This window comes from Peromyscus eremicus, chromosome 9, assembly GCF_949786415.1.
Source record: "Peromyscus eremicus chromosome 9, PerEre_H2_v1, whole genome shotgun sequence".
Lineage (NCBI taxonomy): Eukaryota > Metazoa > Chordata > Mammalia > Rodentia > Cricetidae > Peromyscus > Peromyscus eremicus.
In genome coordinates, this window is record NC_081425.1 from 90,422,048 (window position 1) to 90,445,319 (window position 23,272).

Genomic DNA, 23,272 nt, shown 5'->3' on the forward strand with positions numbered 1-23,272 from the left:
TTAACAAAATTCAGTCTTTGAAAAAGAACAGCTTTTAAAAATTAACTTTCTTTTGTTTTCCGGTTGAGAAGTAGACTGTTGTAAACAGCATAGTCACTAAAGGTGCACTGTATTGTAAAAACATTTATTTTAGCAGTAGCTGTCTAAAATATTAAGTGGAACAATGTCCACTTTTCACTGGAAGATGAACTTAATAATAGAGAATTTGGTCCCAAGTGATATAACTATCTTTCTAGCCATTGACTATGATTTAACTTTCTTCAGCACAGCATGAGCTCACACTAGGCAGAACCATAAGGGGAACTACCTGAGGCCACACAGGAAGGTAGTCACAGAGAGCAGGAAGCAACAGTGTGGAGGGTATTTCATGGGATGGGTAACCTAGGTTACAGGGGTTGACTCAGGCCATGGAAGATCAAGAAGCAGATGAGGAATAAAAACATCCACATAAGGGGAAGGATTAATGGCAGGGAGTAATTGAGACTGAGGACCTCTGATTGTAATGAGGGCCCTCCCTTCAGTCTGGTGCTGGGACTCAAACCCAGGGCCTCTATGTATTTTAAATAAGCACTCTACTGGGCTTCACACTTTAAGTGAGCCTTTTCTTTTGCAAGTAAGACTTGGTGGTGCTTTTTCTGTTTCCTGGCTTTGTACTTAACTAGTTTATTGTCTCTGCCATTATAGGAACTTGGTGGGAATTTCAGTATATGGAAAACTGTGTTCCAGCTGGTGTGAATCCAGAGGTCTTAGTATAGTATTGGGACCAAAATATCGTGTCAGACAGCTGAGGACTCCCAGAATCCCATGGGTTTCTAAAGTAAGTTCTGCTTGCTTGCTTGCTTTCAGTGACCAACACACTGTTTTTGGTTTAGCACATTTAGGGGGATAATTACCCTAGCAGTCTTGCATGAGGTAGCAGAGGCCTTATACCTCTTCCACTTACTGGGGGAAAATAGCATGTTTATTCTCAACCCTGCTAACTGCACTGTGACAAGAAGAAATCTGTCTGAAGACTGTTTAGGGGGCTGCGGCTTTTGAGAAACTCATTTACATTTTATCCACCTATTAGAACCTAAGTTTTTGAAGCTTTCTCCAAACCCGCACTGCCAAAGCTTAGGCCCTTAATAGTTTTCATTGAATGAAAAACTACCAAAACTTTATTGTTGGCTTGAATATTCTCCTAACACTAAACTTATTACAGTCAACTCGTACAGCACTTTCTAAAATGCTTGGGAAAGACATGTTTTATTCTCAAAGCCACAAAGAAGAGAGCCAACTGAAATGGTAATACAGCATGGAAAATGTAGGTGTTAAGGCTAAGAAGTATTTTTTAAATGGCACAAGAAAGTAGTGTAGGAGCCAAAGGATAGGTGACCTGACTCTTAATCGGTGTTTTGCCTGATCATCTTTTGATTTTAAGACATCCTGACGGGGTGACAGCACATGCTTGTAACCCCAGTACAAGGCAGGAGAAGCCCAAGTTTGAGGCCAGATTAGGGAACACAATGAGTTCAAGGCTAGCCTGGGCACTTAGTAAGCTTGTCTCCTAAAACCAAAAGGAAAACAAAAGTGAAATGTTGAGAATCTTCCTGTTTTGTTTTGTTTTTATTGAAGGATAACATACAGACAAAGTATCCAGCTACAAGGACAGCTTGCAGATTTTACAAAGTGGACCTACTGAGGCACTCAGCATCCATCCATATAAAGAAACTGCATTATTAACAGCTACTCTCCAAGACAAATTTCTAACATTATAGGTTTTTTTTGTCTATCTTGGCACATTGTATAGTCGTTATCAAAGAATATGTGCTCTTTGGAGTCTGGCTGCTGTCATCCTGTTTAGTACCTGCAGCCTATAATTGAGTATTACTGTGAGTAAGTGAAATGTATGCACTGCCATTGATGCTGTGTATAGTGCATGAATGTATCACCCTTCATTTACTGCTGTTTGTGGTCTTTTGGATAGTTGCTAGTTTGGTCTGTTATAAATAGTATTATCTATTTGTTTTAAATATTTTGTGAACCTTAAGCTTTTATAAATACAATTCTTAAAAGATTTACTTTTAGCCAGGCAGTGGTGGCACATCCCTTTAATCCCAGCAGAGGCAGGCAGATCTCCAGGTTCCAAAACAGCCTGGTCTACAGAGCGAGTTCCAGGGCAGCCAGAGCTACACAGAGAAACCCTGTCTTGAAAAATCTCCCCACCAAAAGACTTATTTTTGTTTTTAATTATATGCAGTTTATGTGTGCATGAGTGTAGAGGCCAGAGGAGTTGGATCCCTTGAGCTAGAGTTACAGATAGTTCTGAGCCATCTGATGTTGTTACTGGGAATTGGGTCTTCTAGAAGGACAATACAAAACAAAATACTCTTTTGTTTTGTTTTTTTGAGACAGGGTTCTATGTAGCCCTGATGGTCCTGGAACTCAGTATGTAGACCAGGCTGGCCTCAAACTCACAGAGATCCACCTGCCTCTACCTCCTGAGGACTAAAGGCATGTGCTACCACACTCAGCCCAAATCTTTAAGCAATTTTATTTAAAATTTTCATTACATTTCTTTCATTGTTTGTTTGTGGGGGCTGGGGTACACATGTAATCAAAGGACAATTTGTGGGAATTGATTTTCTTCCTTCCATTATGTGGGTGGGTGTTTTGTTTTTATGTGTATGCATGTTTTGCCTGTGTGTGTCTGTGCATCATGTGTTAGTACCTGCAAAGGTCAGAAGAGGGCATCAGATACCCTGGAACTGGAGTTAGAGATGGTTGTGACTTGCCACATGGGCACTAGGAATTGAACTCAAGTCCTCTGGAAGAATAGCCAGTGCTCTTAACTACACAACCATCTCTCTAGCCCCCACAGTCTTTTGCTCCTGCCCCTAACATAGTCTGGCATTTCTCTACTTTCTCTGAAAATGATTTTAAATTTCAGTTACATTTGCCCAGGAGCACCATGGCCCATGTTGTCTTGATTCCTGGGTTCTGTTGCCGTACTGTGGGAGCCATCTGCACTCAGGCTGCTTCGTGGAGATCGACAGCCAGCACTTTGCGTCACCTTACTCTAACCAGGTGAGTTGTCAGCCTTTGCTCTCATTTAGGTTGATTTTTGAAACCTGATCTGCTGATGGTCTGGGAGGTCCTTCAGACTCAAGAGAGGCAGCATCCTGGCTTCAGCGAGCATGCCATCAGATCGGAAACTCTGTTAGGTGTGCAACTGAGCTCTGGCAGAGTCTCACTATTTTGTAGAATCCACAATTAATTATACTTTTGATAGCTATGGGTTTTGGTTTTGGTTTGGGTTTTTGGCAGGGGAAGCTAGTTTTATTACTTTATGAGGATAATGCTTACTAATCTAACTTTACCTTCTTTTAAAAAGCATAATGAAATCCAAAAGGAAAACTGACCACTTGGAGAGAACTGCAGGTGCCCTCCGACGGGAGGTTTGTATCCTTCGGGCACGGTGGGGCAGTCAGGGAAATGACATTTTCCTGTTCCGGAATGTCCTCAGCAAGGGAAATGATAACTCGTTTGAAAGCAGTGGCTGAGCTATATTAAGGTTTTCCACTAAATTTGGCATGGTTGGGCTGTTTTGGTGAGGGAGCATAGCCGTGACTAGGCACCCTCCTCACAGGTACATTGAGAGCATGCTGTAGGAGAGGGAACTTGCAGAGCCTACACCTTATGAATGGCTTACCTTTTTTTCTTCTTTTGCCACCATGTCTCAAAGTCCTTGTTCGTCCTGCTTTAGAAGCATCTCCTAGCTCGTCAGAGCAGCACTGACAGCTGAGACAGGAAGGTGGATGAGCTCACTGCCCTTCCCCTGCAGACTGTCAGTCATACTCAGGCTATAGAAAACTAACCTGCCAGCTGAAGGGTGCCGAGGATCTTCACCCTTTACCTCAGTGAGTAGCCATGTGTCCCCTTAAAAACACGAAGTGGATACTTGCCTTTACTTTTGAGTTGCTTCACACAGATTCAGCTGTATTTAGTTTAGTGTTATAAGTCCCTGTAAGCCAAGAAAAAACCCTGCTTTTATGCACTTCTACAAACGTGATCAGAAACTGTATTGTCTCCATAGTTTTATGTTTTAATACCAGGAAGCACTTTAACATAAAGGTATATTGTTAGGCCCTACTTTGAAGTTAATTTTCCTTTAGAGAATTGCTTTGGTGCCAAAGGTAATTGTTGATTCCACTTTATGTTGATTGTTTTCTTTTTGAAATGTAAAACAAGTTCAACAGAGAAAGTCTATAGGCATATAGAATAAATATTTTTCTGGTTTTTTCTTTCTTTCTTTTTTTTTTTTTTTTTTGGTTTTTCGAGACAGGGTTTCCTGTGTAGCTTTGCTCCTTTCCTGGATCTCACTCTGTACACCAGGCTGGCCTCGAACTCACAAAGATCCACCTGCCTCTGCCTCCCAAGTGCTGGGATTAAAGGCGTGCGCCACCACCGCCCGGCATGAAAATATTTTTCAACACACAAAAAATTACTGATTGTGTAAATGTGAAGCTTGTTAAGGATTTCTTCATGAAAGTGGAATCCTGCCTGTTGTAAAGAAAGAATGGTTTCTATTGAAAACTTATATGTACTCTTTTTGTGGTATGTGGAAGTGGGTAGATAAATTAGAGCTGATGTTGACACACTTTGTTCAAAGGTCCAAGTAGTGAGTCATTTAATCACTAAACAGCATCTTTGAGGTGGGACACAGCCATGAAAGGATGTAAGCAAATCAGGCTTGCTGAGTCCAATCAAACATGTCTCACCAAAGGTTTGGCCTGTAGGTGACAGTTACCAGTGTTTCAATTAGTGTTACCATTTCAGGATCTTATAGGGCAGAAGTATTGAGACTTTGGGAGAGGTTCCCTTGGTTCTAGTTTAGAACAAAGAAAGCTTAATGTAAGCTCTGATGGTGCATTTGAAAGTTTAGCATCAGGAGGCTGGAGAGATGGCTCAGTGGGTAAGAGCACTTGACTGCTCTTTCAGAGGTCCCGAGTTCAGTTCCCAGCAACTACATGTTGGCTCACAACCATCTGTAATGGGATCAGAGTCCGTCTGGTGTGCACGAAGACACAGCACTCAAATATAAAATTCATGAATAAATAAATCTTTTAAAAAAGAAAGAAAGCATAGCATCTGGTGCTCAGGAGTTAGAAAACTGCAGGATTACAATTACAGTAGCATTACTATCTTTAGAGGGAGAAATTTCTTCATTTTCAATTCTCCCTTTTTATTTCTAATTTTTATTCTCCCAAACATAATGAGAAGTGGGAGGAGATGGGAGGAACTGGAGAAACTAGATGATCTCTGGGGCCAGCACCTCAACAGTGTGTAGCATCAGGGATTATCCCAGTCCCTTCCAGAGGGTTCTCCCAGTCATAGAGCAGGGGCTTGACTTTGGACTTAGAATGAACAGATCCTCATGCTGAGCTGTACCAGAACTGGACCAGTTCCTCCTGGTCCCACCTTCTGCTCTCTAGTTTATAGAACAAATACAGTATACTTGCACAGCCAGCTCCAGAATTGAAATTTCTGTAGTGGAAAGAAACTGGTGTTGCAGGGCATCCCAGTTCCAGACACCATGGAATTGAGCAAGTTTGTGATAGTTGACTGTGTGTTACATGCAAGAGACTGTACTACTGGGGACAGTGTTGTCAGATGATTAAGTGTAAGACGACCTGGGTTTGAATCCTGGTTCAATAGTTCTTAGACAGTGGTTTTGAGCAAATACGGAAACTTACTTTTTTTTAACCAGCAAAGGGGAGAATAACAACATTGTCTCTGGATATTACTGATATCAGTGGAATGAATTAATGCACTTAAAACATTGAACTCAGCTCCTAGTATGTACCGGGAAGAACAGTTCCTTAGGTATTGGCTATCCTTATCCACAGGGAGTGTAATTATAAGCCTGTGAGGAGCAGAAAAGTGGACAGGAGGGTGAGGGCCTCAGGCAAGGAATGCTTGCATTGAGGAAGTAGGAGAAGGAAGAGTGAGGAAAGAGCACCAGGTCAGAGCCCAGGAGAGGCCCCAGAGAGGTCCATGTCAGCTCTCCCCAGCAAGGAGAATCCTTCAGGGTGGAGCTAACCAGATTCAGAGGTGGGATGGTGGGGTGTGTACCTGGGGAGGTGATTATCAGGACATCTACCAGCCTGAGAAGGACTAGTTGCAGGAGAGCAGAAGACAGGTTACCTCTGGTTCAGAAGAGCAACAAGGCCAGGAAGATTGTGTAAGCTGAGGAAGCTTGTTGTCTCAGTAGAGGAGGGTGAAGGCAAGGTTTCTCCGATACTTTAAAGGCTTTCTAGTTTGCAGTCATACAATAATTGATAGGCTAGGATGGACATATGGTTCCAGTCCACCACACTGTACAGGTCCCTGTCACCCTCACCTGCAGTTCCCCTGGGGATGTGCAGTGCAGTGGCATTTATAGTAACAAATGGATAAAGTGCCGTATATGATGTAAAATAAATTAGTGCAATAAAGTAGGTAACAAACAATATACACTTACTATGGGCCAGCAACCTTAGAAGTGCTTTTGCTTGTACTCTCTGCTTTAGTGCCCCCAACAACACTATGAGGCAAAGGTGTTCTGGTCTCAGTTCATAGTTGAAGGTGGCTGGGACATTTGCCCTGAGTTACATGGTGCTAAGTGGTGTTGCCAAGAACAAAGTCTGGGCTGTCTCACTGCCGAGTCCGTTCTGTTAGCAGCTATAGTCTGCTTATTTCCATAGTTTGTGTCTGAGCTGCTCAAGATAAAACCAGTGTCACCGTATACCATGTCTGATGAAACAGGAAGGCACTAGAAAAAGGACCGAATGTGAACAAAGGGCTAGCTGATAGCTGCTGATGAAGCAGTATAGGTCACAGATAGGGGTTAGGATCAAGAATGTAGGTGGTAGAAAGGGCATTGCCTGGTGGCACACATCTGTAATCTTAGTGCTGAGGTTGATGGACAGCAAGTTCCAGGCCAGTCTGGTCTATGTAGAGAGACCCTGTCTTCTTTCTTTTCTTTTTTTTTTTTTTTTTTTTTTTTTTTCCTTAAGGTGCAGGCATTGGGGCTGTCATAGAGAAATCACCCACTTGCTCTCCAAGACAGGAGCAAGAAGGGGTTAGCCACAATGCAAAGAAAGAGAGGCAAGGGATTTTACAGCAGTGGACAAAGAATGAAAATTTTGAGGTATTGAGCTATTTTGAGGTAGTGAGACTTTTCTAATGGATTTTTAAAAGTGATCTCCCACTGAGGGTTGAACCTGGAAGTCCTGTTGAAGAAAAGGCTGAAATGGGCTAGCATCAGGGTGGACAGTTTCCAAAGCGCCCCCTGGTGGAGCTGGTTGGGGCCCTCCATTGAGGGACCTGCCCACTACCACAGTTGGAGTTGAACAGAAGGAACTCAGGGGAGTCGCGTCTGTCTTTGACCATTAGAGCAATGTTCCAGATTTAGGGAGGAAGAGGAGTACAGAGCAGAGGTGGAATAAAGGAAGTGATGGGTACTAAGGCACAGGTTACCGTCACTGACTAGTTCCCAAGTCACTCAGTTTGGAAGTTTTCAGAAAGGAAATACCTCGTTCAGAGTAGTGCTTCCCCAAAACTCCGGAGAAAGGGGCTGTGCTGTTCTTGCTTTAAGGTCGTGAACTGGTTTAGAAGAAACTTAAGAAAAATAAGCGTACAAGCATTACCTGGTGGTACACACCTTAATCACAGCACTCGGGAGGAAGGGCAGGTGAGTTCAAGGGCAGCCTGATCTACATAGTCCCAGGCTAGCCAAGGCTACAAAGTGAGACTCGACTCACAAAACAAAAGGCAGCAAGGAAGCACGTGAGTATAAACCCAGTTCTCTATTTCTTTGCTCTTTAAAAAGTTCTTGCTGCTCTCTGTGAATGTCTGCTGTTAGCGTGCCATGGACTTCTTACTCAGAAGCAACTGTGGCCTCACCTGGCCTACTGCTGAAGGGGACATTAGATGCCAGGCAGGGTTGCGGAGGGCATCTCACCCGCACAGCTCTTGAGGGAGCCTAGCCCAATGCCTGGATGGATACTGGTTACGCAGTCCATGTAAGAGATGGTTTCTGTATTCAGGATAAAATAGTGTTGTAGGTAGTCTCATAAAGTTCATTCCGTTTACCCACCTGATGGAGGGCAGAGCAGAGCAGTGTGTGCTGTGCCTTGTTGGGCAGTTTTTCAAACCCATGTTCCTAAGCCCTGAACCTCTTTGCTTCAGGTCGTGGCTGCGGCTAAGGTGTGTGAAATTGCCCATGAGTCTCCGTCAGTGAAGAGCCTTCGCTTGCTTGTCCCCGATAAAGACTTCTCCTTTAAGGCTGGCCAGTGGTGAGTGGTGTTTCTCTTCTCCTGTCGGATGAAAGGTATTCTATTTTCTTCTGGAAAGGACTTTTGTGGGTAGCTATCCCCCACTAGGAGAGAGGAATTCTGGGTCATTTCTGTTTGGGCATGGACACCTTGATTCCTTACTTGGCTGTAACCTGTATCACGCTCTGTCATGTCTGAAACCAACCTTAGGTAGTCCTCTTTCAAACAGCGAGGTGCTGCTCTGTGGAGCCACAGGTCTGCGATTGTGTCTGCAGACGGCTTCACTAGAGCACGTGGCAGCCACCTGATCTGCTCGGGTCATGGTTGCTGGGCCCTCGTGCGTTTCTAAAACCCAGTCTTGGTTCTGATAGACAGAGTAGCTGAAAGAAGGGCCTTGGCCTCCAACCCAGAGATCCCCCTGCCTCTGTTCCCGAGTGCTGCAATTAAAGGTGTGTGCCACCACACCTGGCTGCCTTGTCTTTTTGAGAAGAGTCTCTCATTGAACCTAGCCCTCAAGTTGATTTAAAAAAAAAAAAAAAAAGATGAAGACAGATGTTAAGCCAACCTTGTATTCTCAGATTATTTTTCTTTATTTGAATAGGTAGTGGTCTATAGCAGTTGTTCTCCACCTGTGGGTCGGAACCCCTTTTGGAGTCAAATGAGCCTTTAACAAAGATTTCCTAAGAACATCAGAAAACACAGATGTTTACATTACAGTTTATAACAGTAGCAAAATTACAGTTATGAAGTAGCAATGAAATAACTTTATGGTTGGGGTCACTACATGAGGAACTGTACTAAAGGGCTGCAGCCTCAGGAAGGTTGAGGACCACTGGTCTATAGTTTTCTTTCAGTGTCTGTTTATCAGGATGATACCAGCTTCATTAGAGTAAGTTCCAATGTGTTTGTTTTCTTGTTTGGGGTAGTTTCTGAAAGATTAGTATTAATTCTCCTTTAAGTGTGTGATGCAGCTCACCAGTGATACCGTCTGAACCAGAATTCTTCTGTGTGAAGTTTTATTAATTCAGTCATTAAAGTTTATGTAGATCTGATCAAGTTTTTCTGTTTCTTCTTGTGCCATTTTTGATAGTTGATGTCTTTTTAGTAATGTATGTGGTTCATCTAAATTAACTAACTTTTAGCATAGCAGTTCTTCATAAAATTCCTGAAGAATTCTTTTTATTTTGTAAGATTGGTTGTGATTGTCCCTCTGTTTTTAAGTTAGGACTTTATATTTTCTTAGTCTAACTGAATCTGTCAGCTTGTTTCTTTGCCTGCCGTTGACAACTTTCTTAGTTACTGCAGCAGTGATGGTTTGTTTGTCCTTTTAGGGTTGATTTCTTTATCCCAGGAGTCTCAGTCGTTGGTGGGTTTTCAATTTGCTCCAGTCCCCAACTGCTAGAACAAGAGAGAATAATAGAATTGGCAGTGAAATACACAAACCACCCTCCCGCTGTCTGGGTTCACAATAAGGTAAGCAATCACCTTTAGAACAACCCTTTTTAGTTTTCTGTAATTTAGTGGGTCTGGGTATTTTACCTGCGTGTTTGTTTTGTACTGCGTGCATGTCTGTTTCTCTCAGGGTCACTGATGGTTGTGGGTCACCATGCGGGTGTTGGGAACCGAACCTGAGGCCTCTGTAAGAGTGACAGGTGCTCTGAACTGGTGAGCATCTCTCCAGCCCCTCAGCTAACTTAAAGTTGGAGATCTGAGCATCTTCGTCTGCCTCCATTAAATGTGTGTTCAGCTCACTTAGTTCACTTGTAACCCGGACCTGCAGGAATAGGATCCTGAACGGCAAGGTGTCCAGTGGGAGGACTTGGAACATGCAGCATGCAAACTCACACTGAGTTCCCCAGGAGGGTGGAGAAGCAGAATCTTGTTGGTGAACTGTGTTTTAAAAGGATTGGAAATATTTTGTTTCCACCAGGCATTCTATACAAGTGTTTGGAAATCACCTGTTAGGTCAACAGTCTTACTGTGAGCATCCTCAAGAAGGGCCTGCCTAGAACCCGGAGGGGACCATCTGCAGTTACAGAGTAGTGCGCAGTCATTAGTGCCGAATCTGTGCTGCTCCACACCAGTCACCTCGGGCTCTTTATGCGGGGTTCTTAGAGGACCCAGTTCTAACTGTTGCTTGTAGATTGTGCTGTATCACAAGGCTTACCCCCTTTCCTGCACATGCCGCCTGCCGTTACCTGCTAGAACGCCAGGAACAAAGGAGACCTTAGTTTTTGACCCTTCTTTCTTTTTGTTCCCCCTTCTCGTACTATAGTGTGTCTTTGTAGTCACCTGCAGCCTCCATCCTGTTTCAGGGTTTTCTTAGCTTCCTTACTGAAATGCACCCAGAAACTCAGCACAGTTTCATTCTTTTCTGGGAGTCATTGACAGTCAAAAAAGAGAACAGAAAGCAAAAACTAACTTGATTTTTATCGCTGTGTTTTTAAAGGTTGCAGGGAACCTGTGTAGGAACCATATGTAAGGTGGGCGAGGAGCGAAGCCAGTAGTAGCCAATCTGGCCAGAGCACCAGCAGAAATGCATGATGGGGCAGACGTGTAGCCTTGTCCTACACAAACGGGGGGGGGGGGGGGGGGGTGAGATGTGGAGGTGGAGGGGGGAGGGCGTGTAGAATGTAGTGGCTACAGTTTGGCTAGGTTAGTAGAGACACACAAAGAATCCTAAACAGGACATATCTGTAGGCAGTAACATGCCCTTGTGGCTGAAGAGACTTTTGTGTGGTGAAAACTTGCAAATTACGTCCCTTTCTTGGTACATCCCCCAGTATAAGACCAGCTTTCATATGGTTCTTCAGGAAAAAAGCAAACAAACAAACAAAAAACCCAAACCAAAAACAACTGTCCATCACAATCTCATGAAAGGAATCAAAGAGGTCCAGTGAGTGTCTTAGATTGGGAGACTCAAACAAGGAACAATTCCCCTTAAATTGACTGGTGGATTTACTGCAAAACAATGAAAATGTAGCTGTTTAACAGATACAGACAAGTAACTTTAGAGTTTATATGGAGAGAAGAGTCTCTTACTGCCACCAGCCATTATGACGTCAGATTTGTCCTGGAGCCATTTTCCGAGGCTCCTGTCCTCTGAGTTTGCTGTCGTTGAGCTGGTAGGGCGGACAGGAAATGTGTCAGTGGCAGCAGGCTGCCTGGCTGACATGGGGGAAAGTGCTTGTCTTTTCTCTTACAGGCTTTGGCAGAGTAAGGAGTTCCGGAAGCTGTGGAAAGGTTGCCTGTAATATGTGGCACATCTGTACTCAAACTTAGTGCAGTGCTCTGTGAGGAAGACAATAAGGTCCTTTTACCTGCTTGCATGCTAGAGCAGTGACTTGACTTTTGTGTTCAGACTCCCCTAGCGGTTTCTACTCACCAACAACAGACAATGGTGGCTTCTTTCATCCTTGGGTTTCCAAAAACAATAAGCAAGTTGCTTTCTTTGTTCTCATTGCTCCACAACACTGAAGAGCACCGGGAAAAGGTTTCCTTCTCCTTCCTAGCTTCTTTTGCTCCCGGGTTCTCATGGCAGAAGAGAGAAGTGTGTATGCAGGTGAGCAGGGCTGAGCAAGGGCAGAGCCTCTTAGATTTTGGATTCTACTTTTAGGGCCTGAGAGGAAGGAGCATTTTTAGGCACTGCTGTCGCCAGTGCAGCCATGCCTACAGTTATGTCCTCTGAACCAGCGGCCCCTGCTGCCAGCTGTTTGTCAGAATGAAAACACACTCTCCTGCTTATTTAAAGTAGTCCAGTTTAGGGGTGTTTCCCTCGGGGAAGGATTTCCATTCATTGAACAGTTCTTTACCAATAGGGGACTTATTTCATCTGTCAAGGGATCTTATTCCTAGGTTTTCCTCTAAGTTTGGTCATCTTAAGTTGTAGAACCGCAAATTAAATCCCTGTCCAGAAGTGTCTACTGCTCACCTGTATGTGTGGTGCCAAGGACTGAGTGCCAAGGCTTTGACTCTCCAAAAGCATGTGACATGTAACTACTTCTAGATTCTGTAGATTTATGACAGGAGCTTGCAATGAGGTAAAGCTATGCTCCTAGTGTAAATGGCTGGATTCCTGGATTCTGGGTTAGAGGGAGGCAGACATACCCAGCACTGTGTCCTCTCTGAGAGCCACAGTAATCCAGTCAGCTTTTCATATAAAACCCAATGCTAGCAGGAATCCCTGCCCTCCGAGGAAAAACATAAAACTGAAAAAAGCACCCAAATCTCAAATTCTCTAGCTGAAATACAAAGGAGGGATAAAGGCAGGAAAGGAACCCAGAGTCCAAGAATACTTATTTCCAAACGCTCAAGTTTGGGCGTATGGAGACTACACGTTAAAGTGAAGCAGTCAGCGGACTTTTACTAAAAACGGTTACTACAAATGTGTGGTCTGCAGATGCAGGTGGTGTAGGCTTGCTGTGTGGGTGACAGAAGGACACTCATGTCACTTCCTGGGATGTGGTCTTCCAGAACAGTGAACACAGCCAGGTCTAGTCTGCACTTGTTACATTCTGGAAAATTCAGGTGAACTTAGATCTGTGCAAAGCTGTCTCAGTTTATTTGTAAGATGAGTCATTGTTCAGATTCATCTTGATTGTGGGCTTGATGGAGAAGAGAGTACAGGATTAATTAGTAAGGCTCACCTCTGGATGTGTTCTCTGAGGCCATTTCCAAAGAGGATTAACCAAGGGTAGAATCCACTCTCTGAATGTGTGCGGGCAGCACCATGCCATAGGCCGAGGGGGAGGCAGATAAAATAAAAGGGGGGGGGGGGAGCCACATGTAGGCGTTCTCTTTCCGTGCTTCCTGGCTGCCATGTGTCCTTCCATCAGCCTGCTCTGCGTCACCACAGCCCAGGTCTCAGGTCACTACAAACTAGCTTCTGCCCACATGAATAGCCTGTGGCTCACTCAGAGTCACCTGACAGTCCTGTGCATTGCAGCAATGGCATGCAGGTCATCCAGCACTCTAAATTTTAAAAAAACCCTAGTTTGTATCATGTACAAATTTGTGTTCTGAATATTCCCACAGTGGCTGAGTCCAAAATACCAATTAAGAATAACAGAAAATCCCTGCAGATTTAGCCATCAGTTTACTAGGAGCTAGATCCAGGAAGCCACCAGTTAATGTGGGACATCTAGCCCTATCCTCTGAGTGTCACTTAGGTTCCCCAAATCACTGTGACAATGGGAAAAAACAGGTTTCCAGAACACCCTATCAGAGGCACTATTGGCCCATTGGGAACCAGTGCATTCATTCTCCTGTGGAGGCAGTTGTGGTATAAGTGATGTCACAGATACTGGCACATGACCTGAGCAGGCTGGTGTGAGACTCAGCCTGCATGTACCACCTCCTGCTGCTTTTCTGGCTGTAGAGGGAGAAGTGAACAGGCACAACTGGAACCACAGTGCTGGTGCAAGCCTGCACCGCTAACCTGAGGAGGGAGCCCCGGGGGCCTTACATGTCTCAGCTTGAGGACACACCAGTCCCATCCTGCCTTTCTCAGCCTGGGTCAGAACACAGGAACATGGCTCTGATGAAGGGATTCACACCCCAGAGTTTCCCTGCCCGAGTCCATTGCCATTTTTGTCAGCTCAGCCCCTCACCTGTGAAGCTAATGGCACAATCTCTTCAGCAAGTCCCCCTTTCTTAATACCAGCCTGGCTATGTCGTATGGATCACAAAGTTGGGATAGCGAGCAGACTACAGGCTGGACAAGTAGAGTCAAGTCCCAAGGCTCTGGGAAAATTGAAAACAAGTTGTGCAGATCGTCCTAAATACTAAAAGGCACACAGGTCAGCCTGGTGGCTTCACTTAAGTAGGATGTTTGGTCTGAGACTTATGCTGCATGGGACCAAGGGATCTTTTCTTTCTTGCTCAGTGCACACTTGACTCCGAAGTGACTCTCAGAGTGGGTGGAGAGTTCTTCTTTGACCCTCAGCCCACAGATGCCCCTCAAAACCTCGTGTTGATTGCTGGAGGGGTCGGGATTAACCCCCTGCTTTCCATCCTGCGCCACTCAGCAGATCTCCACCGAGACCAAGCAGACAAAGGAAGTCGCTGTGAGATAGGAACAATAAAACTGTTCTACAGTGCAAAGAACACCAGTGAACTCCTGTTTAAGGTAAGGTGGGGGCCATGTTTTCATGGTGCTGTAGCAAGTGTGTGAAATTGTATATAGTCCATAAACAACAGGGGATGTGAAATGATAAGTGCAGAGGGCACTACCGAGCCTTAGGGTACACGAGAGCTCAGGACAGGAGGAGAGAGGTATATGTGTGGGCATGGGGGGGGGGGGGTGATCAACCAAAATAAAATGTGTATAAAAATGCCGTGACGAGCCGGGCAGTGGTAGCACATGCCTTCAATCCCAGCACTCGGGAGACAGAGGCAGACCGATCTTTGTGAGTTTGAGGCCAGCCTGGTCTACAGATCGAGATCTAAAACAGGCACCAAAACTACACAGAGAAACCCTGTCTTGAAAAACAAAACAAAACAAAACAAAAAAATGCCATGACAAAAACCATTACTTTGTATGCCAATTAAACAATGAAAAATCATACAGGTATATAGGACAAGAAAGATGTGAAACTGCCTAGGGGATTGAATGGGAGTAAAAGGAGGAGGATGGGGTGAATATGTACAAAGTGCATGATGTACTCCAATGAAAGTGTCTTTATGAGCCCATCACTTAACAATATATGCCAATAAAAATAAATAAACATGTAAATAAATGGGGAAATTTTTTCTTCTGTTAGGTTCAGATTTCTCTGCAAAGGTTCAAATAAAAGGATTAGCAAGGCTTAATCTCAAATGAGAATTAACAGACACATTTCACCTAGGGCAGTTAAAAATGTTTCCAGTTCATTGGCAGGAGAAGATGAGTCTTGGTGGGCATCTTAGTTATTTTTCTATTACTATGATATAACACTATGACCAAGGTAACCTATAAAGGAAATCATTTAACATAGGGGTTCTGGTTTCAGAGGGTTGGCGTCCATGACCATCGTGGCAACAGGCAGGCAGGCATGGTGCTGAAGCAGTAGCTGCAGGCTCACATCTTGAGACACAAGCAGGAGGCAGAGAGGGTTAACTGGGAATGGGATGACTCTTTTGAAGCCACAAAGCCCACCCCCAATGACACACGTCTAACAAGGCCATACTTCTAATCCTTCCCAAACAGTTCCAACAACTGGGGACCAAGTATTGAAACTATGAGCCTATGGGGCCCATTCTCATTCAGACCACCACAGTGGGATAGAATCTAGAAGTTAGTGGAACAGAAAAGTCACTAGGGCCAGGCATGGTGTCTCACATCTGTAACCCCGGTCCTTGACATGTGAGGCTGGAAGATCAGGCATTCGTGGCCAACTTCAGCTACATAGCAAATTCAAGGCCAGCCTGGACCACATGAGACTGTCTCAAAAACCAGGAGGATGAGGAGGTGATGGTGGAGGGAGAGGTAGTGGTGGTGGTTTTGAGACATTAGCCCTTACTGGCCTGGAATTTGTTATGTAGACCAGACTGCGCTTGAACTCATAGAGAGTCACTTGTCTCTGACTGCTGAGTGCTGGGATTAAAGGCTTCCATTCTACCACCTTACCCAGCTATGGTTTGATGGTTTGATTTTTTTTTTAATTGTAGTTTGACCTTTGTTTGACATTCCAGAAAAATATCCTCGATTTAGTAAACGAATTTCCTGAGAAGATTACTTGCAGTTTGCATGTTACAAAACAGATGACACAAATCAGTGCAGAACTTAAGCCATACATCACAGGTGAGTCCTCTAAAGAAGTCTTGACTAGTCATGCTGTTATTGGATAGACAGGCCAATTGGTTAAGCATAGATGTTTTACAGTTAGGAATCATCTGCTGGGAATGTCATTCCCAGGGGAATTGAGGTGGTTCATATAGAAATACTTACTTGGGTTTGCTTATTATAGATAAGTTTTGTACTGCCTGTATTAAAATTGTATTTTTCACAATTTTTAGTAGACCCTGGCATCATAACTATAGTATACAAACAAACAAATAAATTATACTCCTGCTTTGGTTGAATCAGTTCCATTTGCCATTAATAGTTATTTAAATTACTCAGATTCTCTATTTGGAAGGATGCCTTAAAGTTTTTTTATTTACTTTTTGTTTTGTGGTTTTAGTTTTCTTGAGATAAGGTCTTACTGTGTAGCCTTGGCTGGCCTGAAACTCATGAAGATCCACCTGCGTTTCCCCTCCAAATGTTGAGACTAAAAGTTTGAGTCACCACATCCAGTAAAGTTATTTTAATTTTTTTTTTCATTTGGAAATAGGATTTATTATTCAATTTCTCCTGTTTTCCATTATGCTACAAAGAAAGTATGTTTACAATCTGAAAAGAAGACAATACTTTACTGATGTAATGTTTTACCTAATCTTATTTGAGCATCAATGAGACAGCTATGTTGGAAATATCTGTGTTGTGCAATGCTGTAACCTCATCTTGATCACCATAGGAAGATGGACAAAAGTAGACCCCACAAAGTTGTCTTCTTGTCTCCACATATCTGTCATGGCCTAAAACCCATAGTCACATTACACAAACACATATTTTTTTTTTTTTTAAATAAATCTCATGGCATTACGTTATCTGGCATCTCTGGATAATTCCCTTAGAAGGCAATACTTCAAGATATTATGTGAAATGGATAACTGATAAGGACATGAAGATGCATGGAACTACAAATGATATATACATATCCATAGTACATCAGTTATATTGTGAAATATACAGTTGATTGCCGATTATGCTACTTCATTACATTTCTTCTAGATAGATGAAAAATGTTTCTTTGAATACACACATGATGTATTTAATATTTCTTATATTCTCTTCTATTAAGCATTTTAACATTAACGTTCTTTTTTTTTTTTTTTGGTTTTTCGAGACAGGGTTTCTCTGTGTAGCTTTGCGCCTTTCCTGGAACTCACTTGGTAGTCCAGGTTGGCCTCGAACTCACAGAGATCCGCCTGGCTCTGCCTCCAAAGTGCTGGGATTAAAGGCGTGCGCCACCACCGCCTGGCAACATTAACGTCTTAATATGTGTTGACAAAACATCAAATGTTGGGAGCACGTCATACACCCTTAGACTTGTACTCAGGAGACTGACACATGAGGATCATGAATTCAAATCTATCTTTGACTAATTACTAACAATCAAGCCAGGCTGAATGACAAACAACATTTCAAGGGAATCTGGGAAAAAAAATATGGAAAATAAAACTAGTAACAAAAACCTACCACCCTTTCACAGACACACCAACTTGAAAAGAATGATCACACACTGCCTAATATTTAAATACAAATGTACCATTTAGATGATGGCCATCCCATTGTATACATTGAAGCAGAAAAATACCTCTACTAAGTGAAAGCAAACTAGAAGATGAACAAAAGCCACAGAAGGAATAAAAGGACCAAAAAATAAACTTCACTAAATGGGTTTGCCACACATATAGCACACTTTAATATCCACCTTAAATGTTGCAAAATAGAAGCCACAATGTGAACTTCACAATAGTCTTTAGAACCCAGTAGAGCTGCATAAGAGGATGATTGGACCATGGGCCTGGGTACCAGATGTTTAGAAGGGTCTGCACTTGGTGTATCTAGCAAGAGGAAGGTCTTTTGCCTTGCCCCTTGGCATTGTTATAAAAAGCCTTTTGAATAAAGTTCTGGGCCAGTGGATAAGGATTCAGGCCCTCCCAAGGCTATCCTGTGTTTCTTTTTTCTCTCCTCTCCATCCTTCTATCTAAATCTCTTATCCCTCACTCCTCAAGAATACCCTTGGATAAAAGGTGGGGGTAGGTACCCACAGTGAACTTGATTAATAATTTACTTACTTCAAGGCTATGATGAAAAAGAGATGAAACAGCCGGGCGGTGGTGGCGCACGCCTTTAATCCCAGCACTCGGGAGGCAGAGCCAGGCGGATCTCTGTGAGTTCGAGGCCAGCCTGGTCTACCAAGTGAGTTCCAGGAAAGGCGCAAAGCTACACAGAGAAACCCTGTCTCGAAAAACCAAAAAAAAAAAAAAAAAAAAAAAAAAAAAGAGAGAGATGAAACAAGTTTTTTTCTTGAAACTGAAGACAAATGTGATATCTAAAGTCTTTACCATATCATTTACATGAATAGGGTTTTTCTCTTTTATGAGTTCCTCCCAATTTCCGGTTATCAAGATGATATAAGAAAAAGCTTTAGAATATTTACAGGGCTAGAGACATGGCCAAACCCTTAATATAAGTTTACTCCCAGGACCAAGGTCAGGCTTTTTATGACTTCTAGTAATTCCTGCTACAAAAAGCTCCAAGGGTCTAACCTGTTTGGCAGCCAGAATGTACATGCACATACCCACACAAAGACACACTGACATTGCATAATTAAAATTAAAACAAATCTTTAAACTAATTTTCACTCATGAATGTTTTTTCTCTTGTAATTCTTGTAACACAGGTGTTGAGGCATCTAAAGGCTTACAGGGTTTCCCTCCATCATGAATTGGTTCCTGTAACAGAAAGTAAGAATGTAGGCTTGAAGTCAGATAAATCAATCATTCTCAGTCTGTGATATCATGTTTGAAGATTTAGAAAATGCTGCCCTGCTGGAAGAAATGTTTCACTGGGGTTTGGCCTGAGAGTTTACATCTGCACACCATTTTCAATTTACACTTTCTCCTTCATGCTGCAGGTTAAGGATGTGAATTTTTAGCTTCCTACTTTAGCTGCCGTGTCTGACACTTGTTTCCATGCCACTTTCATAGTGATCCTGTATCGCTCTGGAACCCAGGGACAAATTAAACACTTTTGTAAGCAAATATAGACATGATGTTATATCACAGCAACAGAAAAGGCACTAATATACATGCAGGAAGTTTTACACCTGGATTCATTATCTCATGTAATTGAGGAGAAGTATAAAATCTAAAAGGGTTACCTTATTATTTAAATTCATAGGCCTTTTGTCCATGTGAGCTTGCAGGTGTAAACAAAATAAAGAGGGGTATCATATTGCTTGAACCAGTTGTTGACATTTGTCAGATTGTTTCCTTCAGAATAAATAATCTTGTGTAATGTAAGTGGGTTGGCTAAAAATATTACCAAATTTTTTATATTCAGATTCCCTTCAGCGTGAGTTTTTTTCAGATCCTCAAAATCTAATGCTATATTCAAAGGCTTTAACAGACCAATTACACACTAAAAGTTATTCATGTAGGGTTTCACTCATTGTATGTGTTCTTTTTATGTATTTGAAGATGACCTTGTTGTGCAGAGGCTTTACCACATTGATATCATTCATAGGGTTTCTCTCCTGTATGTGTTTCTTTATGTATTTGGAGTCTACTATGACATGTAAAGGCTTCACTATATTGAATACCTGCATAGAGTTTCTTTCCAATATTAATTCTTTCATGCCTTTGAAGTCAACTATGATATGCAAATGCTTTAACACATTCAGTATATTCAGAAGTTTGCTCTCCTGTATGACTTCTTTCATGCCTGAAAGGATAATTGGCACATTTAAAAGCTGTAACACATTCATTACGCTGTTGAATCTTTATATCTGTATAAGTTAATTTTACAATTTGATCTAAATGTAAAGAGGAGTTAGATCTTAAGGTTTTATCACGTTGCTTACACTCATGTTGTTTCCCTTCATTAAAGATTGTTTTGCATATTTGAAGATGCCTGTAATGGTAAGAGCCATTATTACCTGGCTCACATTTATGGCATCTTTCTTCTTTTCTTTTTTTTTTCTTTTTTTTTTTAAGATTTATTTATTTATTATGTATACAGCATGTATGACTGCAGACCAGAAGAGGGCATCAGATCTCATTACAGATGGTTGTGAGCCACCTGTGGTTGCTGGGAATTGAACTCAGGACCTCTGGAAGAGCAGTCAGTGCTCTTAACCTCTGAGCCATCTCTCCAGCCCCAGCATCTTTTTTCTATGAGATTTTTCACATATTTGAAGAGAACTGGTAGAATTCAGACCTTTACCCCACTTATTCCATTGATAAATTTCCTATACTGTGAGTCATACTACATTTGCAAAGTGAACCAGGACAAACAGAAGTATTTACACATTACTAGTACTCATAGGGCTTTTCTGCAGTGTGTTTGTTGATGTATTCCCATTGAAGCTGGAAAACTGATTACTTGTAAACTTGAATTACATTCAACAAATCTACTCAACGTAAGTACTACATATCTTCTAATTGTTCTGAGATGGAGAGGTACATTGCTTCTTTCTATATCCCTGTGCTCGTATGGCTTGTATCCAGAGTGACATATGATGTATCTTCCATATCTTTGAGAACTTTGACAATGTTCTTCAACTTTATGATCTTCCCAATTGTAGCCTATATCAATGAGGTTCATATAGGTCTCCAATATCACATCTCTGTAGAAATTCTTCTGGGAAGGATCCAGCAATGCCCACTCTTCCTGAGTGAAGTTGACATGCACATCGTTATAGGTCACTACATCCATGGTGCTGCTACTGAGCTGACTCACTTTCTCCGCAATGGAGCCCAAGCCACAGCACATGTGACAACTTCTGTTATTTTATTTATTTTTTTCCTTTCATTTTTCTTTATTAAGAAATTTTCTACTCACTCCACATACTATCCACAGATCCCCCCTCCTCCCTCCTCCCTCCTCACTCTTCCCACTCCCCTTCTGTTATTTTAAATTAGTGTGTGTGTGTGTGTGTGTGTGTGTTTGTCTTTGTGTTTGCAGTGATGTATGAAGATCAGAGGACAACATTTAACATTTGGGAGTTGGTTCTCTCTTTCTATCTGTTAGTCTCAGGGATCAAGCTCAGGTCATCAGTCTTGGTAGAAGAGTCTTTGCATGCTGAGCCATCTTGCCATCCTGAAAGAATTTTATTTTATTTTTTTAAATAAAATAGCCATTTACTTTGCTGAAGGCAGTTTTCATCTCTATAATGCAAGTGAGCTTGTGGACTCTCTCTAAAGAGCAGTTGGGGACGAGCCTTCTGCTTTGCTTGCTGTAGGCCTGAGAAGCCTGGAGAGTCCAAGCTCACAGTGCTGCAGGTGAACAGTGTGGTTGATGAGCTCACAGTGTTGCAGGTGAACAGTGTAGTTGGTCAGCTCACAGTGCTGCAGGTGAACAGTGTGGTTGGTCAGCTCACAGGGCTGCAGGTGAACAGTGTGGTTGGTCAGCTCACAGTGCTGCAGGTGAACAGTGTAGTTGGTCAGCTCACAGTGCTGCAGGTGAACAGTGTGGTTGGTCAGCTCACAGGGCTGCAGGTGAACAGTGTGGTTGGTCAGCTCACAGGGCTGCAGGTGAACAGTGTGGTTGGTCAGCTCACAGTGCTGCAGGTGAACAGTGTGGTTGATGAGCTCACAGTGCTGCAGGTGAACAGTGTGGTTGGTCAGCTCACAGTGCTGCAGGTGAACAGTGTGGTTGGTCAGCTAACAGTGCTGCAGGTGAACAGTGTGGTCAGCTCACAGTGCTGCAGGTGAACTCTGCCACCAAGCTCTGGTAGGTCAGGATAAAAACATGCCTAGCCTGAATGGAGTTTGTTCTGTTTTTTTTTTTTGGTAGAAGGAAGAATAACAGAGAAGGAGATAAGAGACCACATTTCAGCAGAGACTCGGTTCTACATCTGTGGCCCGCCTGCGATGACTGACTTTTTCTCTAAGCAACTGGAAAACAGCCATGTTCCCAAGGAACACATTTGCTTTGAGAAGTGGTGGTAGGGAGCCGGCACAGAAGAACTGAGAGCCATTCAGGAGAGTAAGACTCTGTTTCGGGTTTGTGGGTTTGCCTCCATCTGAGCTGTCTTTTTTTAAAGCTGTGGAACTAAGTGTCCAACCCAAGACTGAAAGAAAAAACAGCAGCAGATTTACACAATAAACTTGCTGTGGACTTCATTGGTCAAGCTATTTTTGACTATACTGGTTTTTTTTTTTTTTAAATACTATTTAATTATTTCATGATAGTCATTGTTACGGAGTTTCTGACCCCTGGAAGAATACCATAGACTCAATCCAAAAATAATGAAAATACTTATTAACTGCTAGCAGGACAACAATCTGTGAGCCAAATTTGAGATTGCCGTGAAGGAGGGGTTTAAGGAAGGGTTTTTTAAAGAAGAAAACCACACGAAGACCTTCAATATCTACACAAGCAAGCAAAAACTGGTCTGTTCTGTCAAGTGGTTAAAGCGACTCAAAACAATCTGGGTATCTGTGTGAGCAAGTTACGGAAGCTGAAAAAAAAAAAAAGCAGGTAGTCATATCAACATCTGGTTGGGGGTCACTGAGTCAGTGCTGTTTTCTGGGAACCCATCTTTCTGGAATTTTGAGTCTAGAGCAAGCAGTCATTAGGTACTAAGATGAAGGCCTAACACAAAATGGTTTCTCTGGCTGACCTTTACACCATAAACTGATTAGTACAGATTTTTCTTTGCCATTGGGAGAAAAGTGGTCTACTTACATTAATTAAAGGAAAATGTGGGTTTTGTGTGAACTGTATATTTCTTTAAATTATTGAACAGAGATTCATAAATCTTATGTTTAGTGAGTTTGTAATTTTAAATACATTCTTCACTTTAGTTTGAAAAGTCTTCATGTTTAATGTTTTGGTTTTCTTTTACAATGGATGGCCTGTAGCCACATGTGAACCCCCAGCATTGCATCAGGAAATAAAAAAGTCATCAAGAAAACAGCTTTAGGTGGTTGGATATCCATTATGTTTTCCTTCTTGGCATTGACTACCCTAAGTAATTATTACTGTTAATTCTTCTGTAACAAAACCTTTCGGTGTTTCCATACAAAACCTGCCTTACTGCTGAGGAGGTGGCTTTTTGTTTGGGGCAAAGGTGTCAGTGATTGCTCCAGCAGCTGGGCTGGCTGGCTGTGGAAGTGGTCTTAGGCTTGGCCGAGTGGTGTGGAGCCATTTCCAAGTCCTG

The 23,272-nt window shown here is 42.6% G+C and overlaps 2 protein-coding genes across 3 annotated transcripts; one reads left to right on the forward strand and one right to left on the reverse strand.

The window, feature by feature from the left end:
- The first annotated feature begins 686 nt into the window (after positions 1–686).
- On the forward strand, positions 687–22,244 carry Oxnad1 (oxidoreductase NAD binding domain containing 1). 2 transcript variants are annotated; one of them, XM_059274108.1, is made up of 8 exons: positions 687–817; positions 2,930–3,066; positions 3,374–3,437; positions 8,212–8,318; positions 9,629–9,770; positions 14,182–14,424; positions 15,969–16,077; positions 21,904–22,244. In XM_059274108.1, the coding sequence occupies exons 2-8, from the start codon at positions 2,951–2,953 to the stop codon at positions 22,056–22,058; spliced, it is 936 nt and encodes a 311-aa protein (XP_059130091.1). In that variant the 5' UTR covers positions 687–817; positions 2,930–2,950; the 3' UTR covers positions 22,059–22,244. The 2 variants fall into 2 exon arrangements, with proteins under 2 accessions (XP_059130091.1, XP_059130090.1); XM_059274107.1 differs by having other exon boundaries at positions 705–817; positions 2,944–3,066.
- LOC131919801 (zinc finger protein 431-like) lies at positions 20,428–20,949 on the reverse strand. The gene has a single exon (XM_059274281.1). It carries the CDS (start codon positions 20,878–20,880, stop codon positions 20,428–20,430), a length of 453 nt encoding a protein of 150 aa, XP_059130264.1. The 5' UTR covers positions 20,881–20,949.
- Positions 22,245–23,272: the final 1,028 nt, after the last annotated feature.